Source organism: Hermetia illucens, chromosome 7, assembly GCF_905115235.1.
Source record: "Hermetia illucens chromosome 7, iHerIll2.2.curated.20191125, whole genome shotgun sequence".
Lineage (NCBI taxonomy): Eukaryota > Metazoa > Arthropoda > Insecta > Diptera > Stratiomyidae > Hermetia > Hermetia illucens.
This window is the reverse complement of record NC_051855.1, coordinates 13566183-13587003: the sequence shown is the minus strand read 5'-3', so window position 1 is coordinate 13587003 and position 20821 is coordinate 13566183. Positions and strand designations below refer to the sequence as shown.

At 34.3% G+C, this 20821-nt stretch overlaps 1 protein-coding gene across 8 annotated transcripts; it reads left to right on the top strand.

Moving 5' to 3' along the window:
* Window positions 1–2937: 2937 nt before the first annotated feature.
* On the top strand, window positions 2938–19281 carry LOC119660751 (synaptotagmin-7). Of its 8 annotated transcripts, none has more exons than XM_038069511.1 (11): window positions 2938–3195; window positions 3722–4365; window positions 5627–5846; window positions 6847–6993; window positions 12306–12387; window positions 12446–12571; window positions 12649–12825; window positions 12893–12973; window positions 14675–14843; window positions 15676–15888; window positions 15947–19281. In XM_038069511.1, exons 3-11 carry the CDS (start codon window positions 5686–5688, stop codon window positions 16045–16047), a joined length of 1257 nt encoding a protein of 418 aa, XP_037925439.1. In that variant the 5' UTR covers window positions 2938–3195; window positions 3722–4365; window positions 5627–5685; the 3' UTR covers window positions 16048–19281. The 8 variants fall into 8 exon arrangements, with proteins under 8 accessions (XP_037925439.1, XP_037925437.1, XP_037925436.1 ...); XM_038069509.1 differs by having other exon boundaries at window positions 3388–4365; XM_038069508.1 differs by having other exon boundaries at window positions 3373–4365.
* The last annotated feature ends 1540 nt before the right edge of the window (window positions 19282–20821 follow it).

The window sequence follows — 20821 nt, the reverse complement described above, 5'->3', positions numbered from 1 at the left end:
AATTAAAGCCAACATTTGCTCACAAGTTCGGTAATATCCCAGGGCACAAGATCGAATTTTCAAAATATCGATAATTTTCACAATGTATTCATTTTTTAGCCAACAGTTTATCTTTCTCTTGTAATATTTATTCGAAGTCCACTTCGATCTATGAAAAAGTTGTTTGTTGAAATATGAACTGGCAAAAGGCTAAAAAACAATAGTTTGAACGTATCAGAGTTGCTCCAATGAGATATACGATAAGCATGCGCACGCATTCTGGCAGTGATAACGAAATACGCAGAGTATTTAATCTTTTCAACGAATTAACATTCTGCAAGGTTAAGATACTTAAGTGTCATTTTGGATATTTTCTGCAACCAATCATTAATTATGATGTGTCCTCTTTAACCTGGCCCTCGAGAAAGTGATCCGTGATGCTGAGGTAAATGCAAGAGGTACGATCCTCTTCAAGTCCACCTAACTACAAACTGCCTTCATCCAGATCGGGCAGGCGGCGCGTGATCTTTTACTGCACATCAATGAAGGCAAGACAAAATATATGGTGGCAACGTCAGCACCGAAGACGAATCAACCAACAACATCAAACCGCACTGGTCAAACAGGAAGAATAAGGATAGGGGAATACAACTTTGAGACCGTTGACAATTTCTCCTATCTAGGGTCGAAAATCACAACCAATAACAGCTACGATGATGAAATCCGCGCACGGTTGTTGTCAGCCAACAGAGCCTATTTTAGCTTACAAAAACTGTTCCGCTCGAAACGTCTCACCATAGGGTCAAAGCTCTTACTGTACAAGACTATGATCTTGCCAGTCCTCATGTGTTCCTCGGAAGCTTGGGTTCTTAGCAAGAAGAATTGCGAACTCTTGGCCGCGTTCGAGAGAAGAATCCTCCGAAGAATTTTTGGCCCCCTACATGAGGATGGACGATTCCGTAGCCTACATAATTACGAAATCTATGAGCGATACCATGACCGTCCGGCCCAATATGTTACGGTGGGCGGGTCACTTAATCCGTATGGATGAGGACGATCCAGCCCGAAAAGTCTATAAGGGCAATATCTATGGTAGAAAAGGAGACGAGGCAGACCCTGCCGGACATGGAGCGATGGCGTAGGTCAGGACGCCAGACAGCTTTTAGGGATATTGAATTGGTGGACCTCGGCGCAAAACCAGGATGTCTGGAGTTCCTTATTAAGGCAGTTGTTGCGCCGTTGATGATGATGATGATGAATTATGATGTGTTATGTTTTAATTTTTCTTTGCATAAGATTCTTTTACAGTAATAATTCTAGTCTATCATGTTATAACTTCGTACTTACGAAACCTCTGGAATCATCAATATATAAAATTGATGGATCGGGAACTGTTTAATCTCTGAGTGATGAAGGATTGGAGGATTCCAATATCCACCACTACTACTAATGATGATACATATCACAAAAATATAAGATTGATCATAACAAAAAAGTTAAGGTCAAAATCGACTAACGTTCAAATTTTACCACTGAAAAAGACGTTACTTGAATTTAATTCGAAGACCAAGTTGTCTACCGAAATCAAATTTATTAATATCGTATACTATCAGAAAAGAAGTAAAATTTACGAATTTAAGCGAAAGCTTACAGAAAATGAAAAAGCAATAGAAATACCTACTTATAAGTGTACTAAATTCTAGAAGTTCACTAGAACTACCCTTCAATTCATGTCGAAGTACAAAGTGTTGTATTAATATAGGCTAGTGTATAACACTTCATACTGGGAAAGTCGGTGGAAATCCTATTATTACCAACAAGCTTATACTAAGCCAAAGTTATCTCTTATTCCATATGGATATCATGTGTGTGTTTTTTTGTAGGTAAACTGATATTAAATGCATATATAATTTAACTATCTGCAAATGAAATAATTGTGCATTCAAATATCCTTATATAATAAATACACAAAACCTTTCATTTTTGAACCGCTAAGCTTCCGGTTTCCGAATTGTATTTATTTGGTAACAGTAAGTGCGCAGTATTAAATATTCAGAAGGAAATGAAACTTATTTTCGCTGCTTTAGCATGTAGTACGCATGACAACAGCAGCTTTTCACCTCGCAAGAAGTATAAGCAGGACAAAAGCATGTATTATAGAATAACAACAAGATTTTGTATAGAATCTGTTTTTGAAGATACTGGTAGGCGAAATTAAGTTCTTGGGTACATATTTGCTTAACGAATGTATAATCTATTTGTGAATTGTGATTATCTTCCTTAGATTTCGGCCCTACTTTATTTGAAATGAATAACTATAACTATGAGTAATCTAAATTTTGATTTTGTTTGAGATTCTTATGTAGTTCATATTCATGTTGCCTGTCTTTTCTTCAACCGATTTTGAACTCCCTAGGGATACACATATGTGTACATACATTCAGCTCAAAATATTGATTTGATAAATAACAGGTGACTAATGGGAGGTGGCTTATTTTTACCACTGTTTTAACTTTCAATTGTTACTTAACACATTCCACAATAAAGTTCGGATGGTTGACAAGAGACATGCTCATCCCGAAAGCGAAAGAAAAAGCTTCAATATTAGGAATACTCCAAAAAGCATCTTGAACTTCCTTGAACGAAATTCAGATATTGTGATAATAGAAGTTAACTTCAAAGTGGGAAAGGATAAGGAGATGATCATATATTTTTGAATATGCTTGAACGTTATATCAATAATGTTATGAAATATACAAATACGTTCACATTTAACTTCTCTGGCAAAAATTCGTACATATCTGATGCGATTTTGGAGTGCTTTGAAAGGAGAAGCGTAACTTCGGATGTGCATTGGTCTGGAAGCGAAGAGAGATAGGGGTTCCGTAGAACTTTATTTGTGGGGAGAATAGAGCACTGCAGACTATCGACAGGATGTGTAAGTGAGGAAATGTAAGGGTAAACGTTGATAAGGCAGTACTATGACATTATTGGTGGGAAAAATACCAGTCTGAATGAAGCACGAGTTTAAAAGTCTAAATGGCAGTACCATGCTCTAGTGTATTTTACTTTTTGATTTAAGTGCATTTATGATTTCATTTATTTGAACGACTAATAGATACAGTTTAGTTCTAGTATTCAGGACTAGGGAATTCAAGTGTAACATATTGCGCGGCGCCATCACTGTGTTATCGCTGTGAAGAGTTGTCTGTACCCGTGCGTCATGTGAATAGAAACATAGTAGTTGGTTGCTTGCATACCCTGCGATATGGTCGTCATATGTGTGTTGTCTTCAATCAACTACCGTAATTATTGGATATATAATAAAAAACAATCTCTTGTTTTTTGTTTTATTTTAAATCTGGTTTTCATGCTTTTCATATCCAACCGCAGACTTTATGTTTGCAGATTCTTTCGCCGATCCATAACCATGTAGCAATGAGTAGAAGTGTATTTATTAAAAATATTGAAAATGAAACTAAAAACAATATCAGAATATAAAAAAGATTTGAATAAATTACTCAAACAAACTTGCGTGATAAAAAATAAAAATAGTTTTTGTACATTAGTTGAATGCTCCACTAAGCTCTAGTGATTGTTAAAAAAGCACACGAATTCAGTGTTCAACGAAGTGGGAAATGTTTTAGAAATTTAACTTCCGGTTCGGATGTATTAAACATGAAAAGCAATAACAATTTTTAATACATTGTTGTTTCCTATTTTACTTAATCCAAAAATGTAGTTCATGAAACATTCGCAAAAAAAATCAAATTTAGTTATGGCTGATATTTTACACTTACAAGGCAAGTGACCCTGATGATATTCTGCTACATGAAAATTACAGATATATTTGTGATAAAAACGTAAGGCTTAAAGGTTGACATACTTTCTATGGAAACTTCGTACGCAAATTTTCAAATTAAATAAAAACTGAATCAAATTCAACGAATGTATAGTGTCTGATTAACTAACACGTATAGTCACTATTTTTGAAAGTATATCTGATAACTATTTATCGCGAATATTTTTTTAAAAAAAGTAAATATAGTCCAAGTTCACAGTTATTGTTATTGTTATTATATCATAAATGTTTCATGTGTAGACTACGCAGTGATGAAAATATGTTACAATTCATAATTTAAAGCTAAAACTATAATGATTTCGTCGTGTAAATGAGCCTGCTCTACTTCTGGTTGATAATTAAGTAAATAAAACTTAAAGAATCGTTCAAGTGATTGAAATAAAAGTTTTTAATCATACTCCACAAAAATGAATTTCTGGTTTACGTGATAAACTAAACTTTATAAGTGACGAATTCAAATACTGGATGTTAAAGGAACGATTGATTTTTGAAAACTCTGCACAAGAAAATTAGCTACATAAAAGGTGAGTTCTAGAAATATAAAATTTGTCCTTTAATAAATTAAATGAGAATAACCCACAATAAAAGGAACTATCTACACAAGGGAAACAGTCTCAGATGATTATAATCAAATTAACAAGAACAGGGATTTTAAAGGGGGGATTTTTAGTACGATAATTTTTATGTAAAAGTAAATAAACGGAAATGAGACGATTGGAAAAAATATTCTAGTCTGACAGTCTTCAACATTCGTATCCATTTTCACGTTTTCATCTCCGTTCCATTCCTCTCAAAAGGATCATCTCTAGCTGTCCTTTTTCCTTAGTAAAATAGCTCAAACTAACAGCAGGCATAAATTCACAATTTTACATCATTCGTTAAAATGAATTGCTTCGAATTTGAGGTTCACATAGGGAATTACAATTTAATATGCACATCTGCGCAGGTAAATTAGATACGATGTTTTAGTAAGATCCCTCCAATGCACAAAGCTCAAGGTTGAATATTTTTTTGAGTTCATTGTACTGTGAATCAATAACCGCGTTGTTGATATGCTGTACCAACATAGCTGCATCAGTTAATAAATGGTTATGTGTGGCTAGGATGCCCCACTTCGCGTAATGCACTTTCAAAATCAACAGGAAGTTGTGAAATGGTGAAAATCGTACATGCAAATTTACGATTACAACACGTATAAAAGGACAATTTCCCTAAATTTTTATGCTCAAATTAGAGTATTTCTAACAAAATTTGTTATGAAACCTGCATATGCTTGCCCTTACGTAACTAGTTGATAAACAGACTATACGCTGCTATCAAATTTAACATGGGGACTAAAGGGCCTGCCTATTTTCGGCTTAACATATAATATATTGATTTTCCATGTGTAATCATTTTGTTTTATTGATGCCCAATAGGAATTATCTCATCGAAATCCACACTGTTTATCGTTTAGTTAGAAAGGGAAATTAGATATATAGATATTAGGCACTAAACAGAGCTGCATAATTTCCCAAGAAGTCAACAAAAGTGAATTGGCACTACTAATTGGCACATCATGATTTTATATAGAATTTATCGGTTGTATTATTGATGTACGGATGATATTTATTTCCAAAAACCGAGTGGGTATGTTCGAATCAAATTGTGCTTTTACTTTTAATTACCATATTGTAAAATGGAATGGACTTATATCCATGTAAAATAGGTGACTTTTCATTTGGAAGATTACATTTAATAAACAATAGCGGTCTGAATAAATGTTAAATAAATATTTTTCATTAGACGTAGAATCAAAGGAAAACAGCAGAATATCACGTTCTTGTTGGAGTTTCAACTAAAAGATGGCAAGTGCAATTCTCATTGGCTGTCTTGCAACCTTAGGAGTCATCATAACTATTCTTCTCTTCTTGGCGGGTGGTTATCTATGGTGGCGCCATAAACGCTCTCAGTTACAATTCATAGAGCCAAACGAAGATGAAGAATCATCTAGTGGAAGTATGAGGTAAATCTTTTCGGACCAAACAGAATATAAGTTAATTTTCATCTAAAAAATATATATTAAGGGGAGAGATACCTGTCAACTGCCAGAACCAAGCCAATTTATATTTTTTTTTCTATAGAAATGTTGATATCTTAATTAGGTATATTTGAATGAAATATTTCATACATGTTTTACTCTTAGAAAACCAAAATGATGCCAAAATACTTGTAACGTTCTTCAGTGATTGGCGTCACTGGAATATGCATATTTGGAAAAATTAAATTTCTGGTAAAGTTAACGAAAACGGTTTTGGATTTTTCATTCACAGTGGCATAAAATGTCAAAAACTTTAAAATTTTATTAAAAATTTTAACCATGAAACAAAAAAGTGCAAATTTTCAGTAAAAATCTTTTTTTGTGTTTATGGTGTTGTATTTTCTTTTAATAATATTTCGGATCTTTTAGGTTCAACTAGGAGGTACTAGGTAAGATAAAAAAGTACTTTTTGAGTTGTTTTGTATACCAATTTGGAAAATACTGTTTTGAGAAAAACGCATTTAAAATGTCGATTACGAAAAATCGATAGTTGTGAAAACTTACAGCCATTCAGCGGTTCTATCCCATATTGTAATCCTTCAGTTTCCTCGTAAAGGTCGGTATATACCTGTACACTAATTGTATGAATATACATTTCGGTATATATAACAGTTAATCGTCCAAAAACGCATCAAAATGTGGGGGATTATCCAAATATCGCCACTCCCTCTCCAGTAGAGGCATAGACACTTCGACGGTTATAATTTCAAAATTATTCAGAAATTCAATTTGAAATTTTCAAAACCTATTATATAAAAGATTGCCAACATATTTAGATAAAAAAAAATCTCAGTTTACTCAACTGGTTATATGTATCTCCCCCAGCCTAAGGGAGGGACCCTTAGGCTCATTTTAGGTTACCTCCCGATATTAAATAACAAATTTAACGTTCTCAGATCGAAAGACAACATTACTTTTTTTTCAGACTTCCGCAATCGTTGACACAAGAATCACAGCCAGACGCCACTCTCATGCCGCCGTCGGCTAAAATCCAACCACAATCGCAGCCAATACAAAATAACATCAATCGGAAATTGAACGGATTTTTAAACTTAAAGACACCACTTATTGGGTAATTATTCACAATAAAATTTATTAGGTGTACTACGTCACAATGCCTATTTGAATAACAGATTACCAAGAATTCTAGTATAATCGTTGATAGATGGGAGCGTGTAATAGATATGCATTACCAAATTCGTCTTAGACGTTGTTATAAAATAATGTTGGAAATGTTTGATTTTCCATCATGTAAGTTAGCGTAGTTGAAATGAATCTGACGTGAATGAGTTTTTGTGTCTACTCCTAGTTGCGGATATTAACTATTGTGAAAATATATCATGCAAGTATCCGTTTTATGAAAAAACGATTTGTTATATACTCTCAAAAATGCACTGCGAAATAATACAGTGGAAGTTAGCTGCGCATAAACAGGAAACGATGAACTTTATGTACAGCTAACCGGATTCCCCCGAATATGGAAAGTATAAATACTCATACGGATATTTGACGCTGCTGATGCACTGTTTTATTTTGAATATTTATTTACATTGAAAATTAAAAAGGAGCAAAATACTGTCGAAATAATAGATGTAATATTAACGGACGGTTTCTTCTTCTTTAAATTTTGTCCCGTTCAGAAACGATCTTGGATTAAGAGGGGGAGGGGGCTTGGGAGGGTTGGGTATTTAAAGTTTTAGTGTGCAAAACTTTAAATCCCTTTTTTTAAACTTACTATTGAAGTCCGTGTACGCCAAAACTCATCTACTGTACCATCGTTTTGAACAATGCCACTTTCTTTAGCAAAAATCGAGGTTTCCAAGTGCTACGAAAAATTGAAAACTCGACCCAAAAATATCACTTTAGGGTTACCTCGAGAAACACCTCCTTTAGCGAATGCACTTTGATTTTTGTGTTTCAGATGATTCTATCGCGCGATATCGTGTACATCACAAAACAACTATTTGTGTGTGTTTCCGGGGGAGTGCCTCTGGGGATTCAATGTGACCCGTACAATTTTTTAAAATATCTGTATCCCACAAAAAAGTCTTAAAACATGGCATTTTTTCATCGAATTGACCCCCATTCCCCCCCTCCAGACTTTGTTAGAAAAGCAAAGACGATAAAAAACCTCTGAAATTATCTGCTGAGCTTCAAATTACAAATATACTCACACTTTGCTTTCCTTAAATGACTGATTTTAATGGGGAACAAATTTTGTTCAACTGTAATTCTGCTAGGACTGGCAGAAATTTACAATCGTCGTGTACACCATTAAAATCATCCCATGGAATATTTTTAAAAGGTAGCGCTGTGTACTTGGAAATTTGCGATCTAATAATATTGGAGGTAGATTAAATTCGAAAGTTGTCTTTTTTGTAATATATTTGGTAATTGGATATTTCGGGAAAAATATGAAGTTTTCAAAACTACTGGTATTTCGAAGCAAAAAAAAAATCAGGAAAAAGGATTTCACAACAATTGAACGAGAAACTCGTTACTGCAAGGAATATTCAACAAGACGGGAAACCAGGAGCTAGATGTTTCAGATATGAAAGGTTTTATGTATTTCTTATATAATAATATTTGGGTAGACATTTGTTCCACTTATACTTAGCTCGTTATGTTGGTATATGCGAATATTATCTGAGGCACGTCGATAACGTGAACATGAGTGTATCTGGAGTGGTCTAACATACACAGGAGGGGCATTCCAAAGAAACTAATAGCTATTATCAGAGCGACATATGGTAAAGCAAAATGTCACGTGCTGCGCCGAAATAAAATCACAGAGGATTTTAAGGTCCAAAGCGGAGTCTGCCAGGGTGACGGTCTTCATGTTGCCTTGTCGGGAGGACGTAGAGGAATTCATTCATTTCCCCAAACACCTCAACTATGCTGATGACATCTGTTTGTTCTCTCATCGGATCAACGGGTCTTTGGCCAAATGGCTCTCGATTTGGAAACAGTAGGGTGGGACTGAAGATAAACACGAAAAAACCAACCTTAATTGGCAGAGCATCGAACACGTCGATCAAATTATATATTTAGGAAGCGTGGTTTCTGCCGACAATGACCCCAAACTGGATATTGCCCGATGCATTAACAGCACTAGATCCGCTTTCGCTGCTCTGCCTAAAATGTGGGTGTGCAGTTCTGTCAACACCACGATTCAGTTCACTGTTCTTTCTGTCTTACTATATGGGAGTAGCACATGGAAGATGAACTCACCCGTTACTCAGAAGCTCCAAACCTTGCGCCAATGTCACAACTGATGCCAGCTTTGGAAACTACTAATCGAGACATTTCGTTTTATACCCCACATGACAATATTCGGTGAAAAACAGTTTTAGATCTCCCTTTTACATGTGTGGGTCCCTTTTTTCCACTAAATTCAAAGTATAATGATGAGTAACATTGCATACGTGGAAGATTATAGTTGCTATTTTATTACAAAATTTTGTGGCGATCGGTACAGCCGTTTCTAAGAAAAGTACGTGTGACAAACAGGCAAACAAGCAGTAAACTGATTTTAATAAGGTTTTGCTTTACACAAAACCTTAAAAATTCAGGGGAACGACAAAATCCCTGTTAATTGTCATTGGGAAAATGTAAGGGTGTCTTAACAAATTAAATGAAATACACTCAATGCATATAGCAAATGAAACATTTCTAATAGCGTAGATAATAAGGAACTCCAACGTCCTTTATGCTCATGCGTAGCCGTAAACGGGACAGAAAGCTTCCACAATTGTTGAAAGATGAATACTATGTGCGCAAAAGTCGTTACTTTTATAAATATCGAATGCATCTTCTCTTTTTTCCCTCTGCTATTCAATACCGAGGGACACAATCATACGTATTGACTCCTAGTTTGCATACATACTTTACCGCTAATGTTGGAATATTTTTTCTCTTCCATTTATTACCACTTTAAGAAATGTAATTGGATTTTTCACAAAACAATTCAAAACAGGGATGTATGTACAAGTATTCCAAATGAGAAATTTTCAAAACCTTTACAGGAGCTTAATTTTGGCAAAACTTACTTCAGAATGCAAACATGGGAGCCCGGGGCTTTGTATAGCTCCTTGTCTAACACGGTATACCGTGTATATATTATGATGTCCTTTTTGGTAAGAAGAGAACAATTGAGATGTAGGAAAGAGAAAGCTTCCTAACATTAATTTCGTCTTTGTATGTTTTTTGTTTTGTTCCTACACGTGGAAAGCACATGAACACGACCAAGGAAAAAAACAAACATATATAGTATATACCTTCATTTTATTCATTATTGTTCATGTCCTTCGCTTTCCTCTATTTATATATTAGCCGACATCATGCAACAGTTTGTCATACAACGTAACATATCATCTTGGCTGGTACGAGATTAGATGATTTTTCTTGTTGTATGACATTGTTTGGTCTCGTGCTTAATTTTTGAATTAGTTCCTCATTACTAACATTTCTTAGTATTAGAGTTGTTGATGATAATTAGAAACTTATAAATCTAAGAATAGTGTAGTTCTGAAAATTCTAAATAACTTATACTATATTTACATTGACTCAAACAAATAACTTAGACTGAAAAAAAAGAGGTCGTGATTCAAACTGTTAAGAATAATTTTGTGGTTGTGAATTTCATTGAATTTCATTAAGTCTAATATGAAATGAAGTAATTGTTATAAGTGAATATACATTGAATTGGCAATCCATATTTTTCGAAATTTTCCAATCAATATAAAGTTATTCCCGAGGAATATGAGGATCTATATTAGTGAATAGCATAGTTTCGGTTCCCATTGTCGTCAAGCAGTGTTATTGTTGAGAAGTAATCATATCAATATGCGGAATTAAATAAATCATTTCAATATGCTGAAATAAAATAATTGCCAGCAAACAATGGTTAATTTGGTGAATATACACGTTGTGTGTAGAGAACATGCGTGTAATTGAGGGTTCTCGAAAATTTTGATTTAGAGTGGTAAAAATGCTCAGAAATAGTGAAAGTTTAGTAATAATAAATTGCAATTGATTAGAAAATCCTTTGACATTAAAAAAATAGGTGCCTTTCGACATAATCTGACTTTACAATGTGGGCAGCTGTAACCCGGTCATTTGAAATGATCGTTGCATTTTTCGAATATTATGCCAGCAGTAATAATAATCAAAACCCAGCTTTCTCGCCATCAGGAATCAGAATCAATCGATTCGATTGTGACGATAACAATTCCGACACTGCTTCAACAACCCCAACACTTTTGAACAGTCTAGTTCGGTATGTCCGTATACTTAATGCATGAGCACATAGTTATAAGAAATGTTTTTGATTTCTCTAAATGGCGATGGCAAGTTAAAATTCAATTGCATGTCGACTACGCCGAAATTATTAGTTTCTTCAAGAAAATTGTCGTCAACATTGATGCCGATTGATATTGATAAGACCTGTTGATTGATTAATTATTGCAATTATGTTCAAGTAATAATTAAAAAATTATTGAAAATGAATTGAAACAAATGTTATTTTAAATAAATTATAAATAAAGCAACGCAATCAAAACTTTACTGGAATTCACTACCACTTGAAGTAGGCAAGATATGTGGAGAAAGTAATTTTACAATTTCTTAACAAATGAATTAAAGATTTTGCGGTTTCCTTTCGTGCCAGATAATCGAATACCTTAAGTTATTCATAGTTTAGATTTAACTTTTTTAATTCCAAAGGTAGTTTTCTCTATTGGCTTATGATTATTTAAAATATATACAAATACAGTATTTTGGGGACCTACTACCCCCTTCCTCAGTGTATTATCTTCTGAAAAGGGAAGTATGTCGGGGACCAAAAGTCCCCTTCCTCAGTGTTTTATCTTCTGAGAAGAGAAGTATTTCGGGGACCAACTGTCCGCTTCCTCAGTGTTTTATCTGCTGAGTAGAGAAGTTGGTCTCCGAAATACTGCATTTGTATCTATTTTACATAATTATTAGCTAATAAATGAAACTACAATCCAAATCTATCTTTTACTTAAAATTTTGAAGGAGGTGGTTACCTAATTGGAACCACTTTTAACTTCTTTTTTTTTTGTATTGGTATATGAAATATCGTGATTTTTTAATTAAGTGAAAAATGAGGGAGCTAAGTAGGCAGTTTTTGCTCTCGTGATACGTGTATCTTTTTAGTTAAGGTATAACGACTCACAGCCAAAAGTGGCCTTCGGGATGCCTGTCTTTATTTGAAAATTTACGCTCAACCATATGATATTATTGTTATTATAAATATCTCCGCAACAAATTAACGATTGTTAGAAAAAAAAGTTTTATTCAAACTAGGCGAATGCTTTAATTTTATAAATATTTCGGGGTCCTAAAGATCGGTTTCTCTTCTAGTGCAGCAAGCCCGCAAACAAAATCACCAGGGGGGTCATCGAACACTGGTGTAACAGATGACCGCATAACTGGGAGACAAGCGGTATACTTTTACTACGTACAAATTTGTTCAGTAGCTCTAAAAAATAGTTCAATTGTAGAATCGAAGTGTGTCGATGGTTGACATGTATATTGATAATTCAGAACCCAGTGAAAATGTTGGACAGATCCATTTTTCTCTAGAATATGATTTCCAAAATACAACACTTATATTGAAAATTTTGCAGGTAAGTCAATTTCCTCTATTTCAAATTTTGTTAATTTTTTTTATAAAAAGGGCTACAATTAATTTCTATAAAATTAGGGTAAAGAACTTCCAGCAAAGGACTTAAGTGGCACATCTGACCCTTACGTAAGGGTTACATTGTTACCTGATAAAAAACATCGTTTAGAAACTAAAATAAAACGCAGAACATTAAATCCGCGTTGGAATGAGACGTTTTACTTTGAAGGTTTTCCAATTCAAAAACTACAGTCAAGGGTATGCATCGTTTATTCTTCCCACTATTCACTTTAACTAATTTTATGTTAATTTCGCACAATTGAAGGTTTTACATTTACACGTTTTTGATTATGATCGGTTTTCGCGAGACGATTCAATTGGTGAAGTATTCATGCCGTTATGTCAGGTATGTAAAATAAAATAGATTAATATGCCCCGTCTTCGGCTTGTAAAATTACGCTATTATTTGCTTCAAAGAGAAATAATTATTAAAATTTCATCCATAATAAATACAACCAAATTGAAAATTATTCCATATACTTTAGTTGAGAATATATAATGTTTACTGAAAAATGTTTAGAATAATAATAAGCAGCATGGGCTGATCACGAGAACATGTCCGGTTTACCGATATAAGCGCAAGCAGTGCTTGATACTTCCGCTTACAGCATGTATTGGGACCGGCAAGTTCTGACTGACCGCCATACTCCACATAACAAGCCTGACGTACTGTTAGTTGACAAGACGGGTCGCTGCGCGTATATTATTGATTTTGCTATCCTCCATAATAGCAACATTGAAAGGAAATACGTGGAGAAGAAGGTGAACTATGAGCCATTGGCTCGGAAAATCCAAGAAATTTGGCGTCTCGAGCGGGTGGTTGTAGTTCCCATAATATTGCCAGCTACAGATACGGCTTCCCTTGATGTCCTGGGACTTTCGCACAGTCTGGGTCAAACCATGCAGAAGTACACCATTCTGCATACGTGCTCGATTTTGCGAGGAGTACTCGACGGATTTTCCCATTGACCTATCATCGGCCATTCCCACCAGCGCCCCTTTAGTTTTTAAGTAGGTAGGATCGTTCGAGCCTAAATGTTTGGCACTTAGTGTTAGTATTAGGTAATATCCGGCATCTACCGAGATTGTGATAACTCGGAAATAATAATCAGGGGCTTTGAAATTTGTTGAAGTACTTGATTCAAGAGCGTGATGGTACACTACAGTATAGTGTAGGAGGCAATGTGGTCAACATTGCGCTCGCCCGAGATGATTGCCCTGATTTGACTCAGAAACTCATTCACAGTTGAGTCGACTGGTATCCGATATCAAGTCACGATAACAAATCTCTCTGCCACCAGCAAGATTTGAATCGCGACCTTTCGCTACGAGAGCCCAGTGCTTTAACCACTTGAGCCATCCGCACATTTTAGAATAATAATTTCTCCAAATAGTAATAACAAACGTTGGTGCAACAATCCGTATTGGATCAGGGCCTTGAAGTGTGTTAGAGCACTTCATTCAAGACCGAAACGGTACACTACAGTATTCTGTAGGAGGCAATGTGGTCAGTGTTGCGCTCGCCCGAGATTATTACCCTGATTTGACTCAGGTACTGATTCACAGCTGAGTCGACTGGTATCCGACGTCAAATCACGATACAAGACCCACTGCTACCAGTGAGATTTGAACCGCGACCTTCCGTACGATAGTCTTGTGCTCTAACCACTCAGCTATCCGGAATTTTTCCAAATGCCGGCCAGAAATATAATTTCAAGGATTATATTCTAAGCTACACTAACTTTCAAGAATGTAGAAATATTTTGCTCAATTAATTCGGTACTTTCAATTGGAGTTTAGTCAGCTTGTAAGATGTGATAATGAAAGACCCTTATTAATTGAAGGTATAAAAAATATCCTTCATAAATCATAAATCTATTAAAAATTTGCTTACTACTAAGTAGTGAATTCACAATGTAAGTGAATAAAATCGTAAATTTTTTACATGGCAAGGAATTCTAAAAGCATTTCAAATGAGCGAAAATCAAATATTTTCAAGGCCAACATCCACATCTATTTTATATACAAACAATTTTCTTAAAATTAGGTTGATTTTGCGAGCAAGCAGACTTTCTGGAAAGCATTGAAACCTCCGGCTAAAGATAAATGCGGAGAATTATTGTCTTCACTTTGTTACCATCCTTCGAATTCGATCCTGACGTTAACTTTAATAAAAGCGCGGAACTTAAAAGCAAAAGATATTAACGGAAAATCTGGTGAGTGGAAAAGTGAAACTGAAGCTAAACCAACTACTTTATTTAATACATTGTACAAAGCACCAAGCATACCCCGCATGTGTTCCATTTGTAAATTTTATATCTTTGTTACATACATAGTCATGAATATAGTTTCATTAATACAATGAGTGTGCTGTTTAATTATTTTATTGGCTGCAAATATACTTGGGATGCTTATTTGTCAACTATTTAAAATCTTTGTTTACTCATCCCAACATATGTAGACATTCCTTTTTGTCGCTGACATTATATTGCTGATGCTTGAATTATACGCAGGAGGATTTTTATTATATACTCGCATATTTGTGCCTAATTGGTTCTACCATTCCTTTTATTTTATTTATTTTTTACTACTCACATTGAAGGAAATGGAGTAGTTCATTTTAGTTTTCCTTAAATGATGATAAATGATCATGAAATGAGAATTTATGGTGATATTGTAAGACAATATTATAAAAGGGAGAGATCGCTAAATTCTTATCGCTGACTATCCTTTCCATTATCCCCCTCCATCCCATCCCGTTTATTATTTGCGATTTGTGAACGTTTTTTGGAGCAAAAGGCCCGTGTGCATGGGCTTTAGGTTTAACGTCATATTGAATTTCCTGGAATGATGAATTTAATAAATAATGAATTCCATGAAAGACTTTTTTTCGGCCCCCTTAACGGATTGTTGCCGGCGGGCCTGTTACGCAATGTTTTCATTTTGGATATTTTAGTTTTTCCTACATCATGTCATATAAAAAGTAGTACTAAGAATGTTGGAAACAATATTTTATCATGACATTATCATATGACATATCTCTTAAAGATCCTTACGTGAAAGTTTGGCTACAATTCAGTGACAAACGAATTGAGAAACGCAAAACGCCAATATTTAAGTGCACACTAAATCCAATATTCAATGAGTCATTCAGTTTCAATGTACCATGGGAAAAAATTCGAGAGTGCTCACTTGATATTATGGTTATGGACTTTGATAATATAGGACGTAACGAATTGATTGGCCGAATTTTGTTAGCAGGTAAGAATCTCGATTCTAGTAGTATGCTTTCTATGACATTGTGAAATTCCAATTTAAGGCAAAAATGGATCAGGAGCGTCAGAAACGAAACACTGGCAAGATATGATATCAAAACCACGACAAACTATAGTACAATGGCATCGTTTGAAACCCGAGTAAGAAAAATGCTATACTTAAACCTACTTAAATAATTAAGACCCAGGAAATAATACACCAAAATTGCGGCAGGAATGCATTTCAAAATAATTTTTATCATCAATATTTTTTCTGTTGTACCTTGCTTGATGTTTGAAACTAGTTTTATGAATGTGTGATATTCAAACCGAAAACTCTTTCACATATAAATCTAGGAAACGTTGTTATCAAAATGGTGTTATTCAAACAAATAAATACCTTTAAGTTGATATAATTATCTGGGACGCCAAAACTGCAAACTTTTCCTACACGAGTAAGATTAATACTTAACATCTTATCAGAATGGATTAAATATTCACAAGGATCTGCGGATAATGTGAAAAATGCATCACTTGCTAGCGCCTTAATGCTACTATTTCACTTTGAATAAAATTTTAGATGATAACCTAAAACTGCTTTTATGAGGTAAAGTATTAAGTTAATCCCTTTCACTTTCGTCATCATTTTATCACTTTTACCAAATCAATTTTAATATATCCTTGTATGGTACATCGTACATTCGGGAAAAATTGCGAACTGGATTTGTATTTACAGTAGTATATTCTCTGATTGGTATTATCCATAAGTGCAAAAACCACGCATAATTGATTTTCATCTCAGACCCCCTCATCAAATCACTTTTATGTTTGAGAGTTACTGCGTGTTATCAGAAGTTCCATAAATAAAAGAGCAAGTGCAATTGAAAACTGTTAAGAAAATTTAAACATAAAAGGACTCATTCACTTTACAAGTTGAAGATGTAAACATATGTTTTTAAATATTTGAAAAGGGAATAAATATTTATTTCTTTATCGTAAAAATTGATTTGAGAATTGATACAAAAATGTTGTTATTGTTACTGTTGTTTGTTATGAAGAATTTAAAGTTGAAAATACATATAATAGAAAATATAAATATACTATAAAATAATATTAGAAATACGAAATACAAATAGACACAGGAAAAGTATTATGCAATATAAAGCAACGCATAAGATTAAGAATATAGTTACTATATTATCAACAGCATTTCACAAAACTTAGATTGGCCATAAATGGAAAATATATCTTATTATTATTGCCTTCGAATTCTTTAAAACCTATGTCCCAATTATTTGCAATTATTGTTAAAATTTATTTTTACCGTCACCAAAAGCAAAAGGCTATTAATCACATAAAACCAAATGGGTATTTTAAAACTAAATACAAACCAAAATCTCTTCCACCTGACTTGTAATGTGAACCTCTACCATTTCGTAACACAAAACAAAACAAAATTTTATACAGAAAACAGACGCCCAATTTGTTGAAAACGTGAATTCTAATAAGTCGTGCTAAGCTGATGCTAAAAAGCAATTCTCGAAATAAATATCTATTGTATACTTTTGTATAACAGATGTTTGTTTAACAAGTATACAAGTTGTTCTTTTTTTATGTATATACTGCGTATTAGTTGGCCGCCCTCGGTCTCGTAGCTCGTTGGGCAGGAAAAGGGATCCTGGGAAAATAGCTCAAAAACAATATTTTAACAACTTCCATCAGACTAATTAACCCCAAAAAAGTTCGTTTTCATTGCCTATCAAAAGCTTTGGATGTTAGATATTGTATCAGAAATACATACAACATATCACTCATGGAAACTCTATATAAAAGTTCTTTTAATGGTCGTTTATTTTTTTGCCTGTGATTATTGTATTTTTTATAAATTTGTCTAAGGAACTCTATCCCACCTTTGAAACGAAAAAATATTAATAAAATAGAATCTTTAATAGCAGATAACTTTTAAATATTTTACATAAATAAAATATCTACTACATATAAAGTTGTCGAAAATAATTCCAATTAGAGTCTCAATAAACCAAGAGATATATGAATGAGAAATACAAAAAGGCAAGGGGGGTGGTGCATTCCGACAAACATAAATTAAGAGGATTGTATGTAAGGCTTTTATTGATATCTGTGTATTCATATCGATGAGCTCTTGAAAAATGTAAAACGTTATTGAAACATCGGAGAACAGGTGTATCTCAAAGACTACGAAAATACCGTTTATGTTTTTTACTTGAACGCAATTATTAATTACTACTCGATATTCTTTTGAACTGCAAAATCCCGCTGTTCTCTAATTTCAGTTGCGTAATGAGACAAATTTTGTTTCTAAATCAGACGGGACTGTTGTAAAAAATAACGCTAATATTTGAAAGAATTTCCGAGAGACAACTAGTTCCTACTGAGTTTTCTCGAATATGTTCAATGCTTTGCATGTCCTTTTGATGTTCAATTGCAAATGAGTCTTCTGTGAAGATATTTACATTTTGCCCAATCAGTTTTTACTAAAACATCTTTTGCCGTTGCGTTTAGACTAAAAATGAGTAAAAATCCAATAAATTATAAAATGCGAAGACTGGATGCAAACCAATGAAGAGACTTTTAAAAATATTTAAAATGCAAATTACAATAAAACAATTGAAAAATTACTGAGGAAAATATTAAACTGAAATAAAATAGTGAAACTAATAAGTCATAAACTGTAAATCATAGAGAAAATTTGTTATTTGCAGTTGAATAATTGGGAAAAGGATGGAATCAAAGAATACTGCATTTGGTGGCAAAGATAATCTTTTCAAACGTATATATATGTATATATGTGTATATATATACATATATATATGAAATAGAGTCTTATAAGTAACGTCTGAAAAAACAATGTATTCCGATATATAGAGAAAAGTAATTAAACATTTGGGATGCATGTTTTTTTGAAAAGAGCGCAAAGAACAAGTGAAAATTTCAAAGATAAGAAACTGGAAAGTAAATAAACATATTTTGTTAAAATTGTTCTGCCATTGTTTTAAATCAAAGAATTGGTTAGCATTTAATGTATCCTTTCTAATTAGGATGGGCACTGCTTACTTAAAACCTACACAAATATTTTCATTTTCCAAATTAACTCTTGATTATATTTATTTGGAACTCGTTTGGATTGTAAAGGAAACACATCTTAATTTAGTTCATAAAAATGCCACAATTTCAACGATATCCGACCAATGTCGAGACTTTCTTCATCTCAATCCCATATTAATTGGAGGTGCGTCTCGGCATTATTATTAGCATTATTGCTTTTTTATTCATTGGTGCTGGAACCTTGTTTTGGTTCATTAAATACGTAGTTTGCAAAATATTTGGATGATAAAAAATAATAAATTATTAGTGTAAATTCTATGGAATTTTTCAAACTTGTATAAATCCCTTGCTAATCGGATGTCAGTAATTTGAGCTTGGCAAAATAATTCAAGACACGCTTTTATGAGTGAATGCTAAAGTCGGCTCTACACGGTTGCCAGTTGTCACAAACTCCAAATCTTCACAAATATTTACCTTGATTTTGCGAATCAAACAACGTGATCGTTTTCAAGTACATTATACTAACCACAGACGTACGACGAATTGTCGGTTGTAGTTAGATTGTAAATTTGTGAACAGGTGACGGTTGCCGCAACCTGATTGACAGACCGCAACTTGTCCTCAGACGTGCAATCTCGTTGCAACTGCAGCTTGCTTACATACGTGCAATCTCGCCGCAACCAACAACTTGCTTAACAACTTAGCTACGCGTGCGATCGCCGCCAGTGCACAAACGAGACATAATGCTCACAAACATGTGGATATGTCGCAAGCACTGGAAGCAAATTTACTTTTATTTATGCCATAAAATCGACACTCGATAGGATCACCGGCAAGAGTTAGCGAACCAGGCCAACACCCTATCCACACGTTTGCGTTTACGATGGGTTATTGAAATTTGGGAAGTGTTCGGACGCGCCGATCGCCTACAAGCGCTAGCAAAAACCATCCATACATTTGCGTTGGCGACTGTTTCTTAAAGTTTGGCAAGCATGTGGATGGGCCTTAAGATTCAGTGTAAATTCTCATAAAATGCTGCATATTTTGCAAAGGGGCAGGATTTTCCTGTAAATTTATTGAACTGAACTGAACTTTATCGAAGTAAATATCGAGGTGGGATGTATTATAAAGATTCAAATTCTTTCAGATTGTATAATTAGGTAGCTTTCGAGAGTCATCTCGTCTAGTTCGGATCGTTACCTTCATTCGGTTCGAAAGGCGTTTCAATAATAGTCTAGTACGTCAAACCAATGGCCAATTGGTCGTGAATGTCCTCATTTGAGACGTAACCATAACCATAATTTTTTAAGGTATCGTATAAAATGAAGCAAGCTCAATGTCTGTCCGAAGTAGAAATCTGCGCAAGACACTGGCTCATGACCTACCAGCGTATAGGGCTTTTACTCACTAAAAATACCTGCCCTCATTCCCTATTCTTAATGGAACCACCGCGAAGTATTTGACCGCGTGCAAACTTAGCTCTAGTTAACTTTCCACTCGCCCACCAATTATGTTGCAGACTTTCTCGTTACTTTTTTGTTAGGTACGAAGGTTCCAGCCACTTAGCTTGTTTCGAAGACGATTGGCTGATGATCCCTTTGGGTATAGTTTTCACCAATGATCTAGGACATATTACGAACTGGCACAGTACTAATAAAAATACGTGTATGATCCAACTGGCTCCTTCTCTCCTACAGGTATTCACTTCATTTTAATCAGACAATATGATACCTAGCTGTGCGGAGCTCTCCAGAAGAAAATCCCCTCTCCTCTTCGAAAATGGGCTTCCCAATATCCACGTAAGTCAGTGACAACTCTTTTTGCTCCTCATTCTCTTGGAATCCAAGATGTGTTCG

What these genes read in the sequence shown, in the direction of transcription:
- LOC119660751 (XM_038069511.1), top strand. Translation starts at nt 5,686, where the DNA reads ATGGCAAGTGCAATTCTCATTGGCTGTCTTGCAACCTTAGGAGTCATC. An exon ending in TTCAAAAACTACAGTCAAGG is followed by an intron (nt 12,826 to 12,892) that starts GTATGCATCGTT and finishes GCACAATTGAAG; the next exon opens with GTTTTACATTTACACGTTTT. An exon ending in TATTCATGCCGTTATGTCAG is followed by an intron (nt 12,974 to 14,674) that starts GTATGTAAAATA and finishes TCTTAAAATTAG; the next exon opens with GTTGATTTTGCGAGCAAGCA.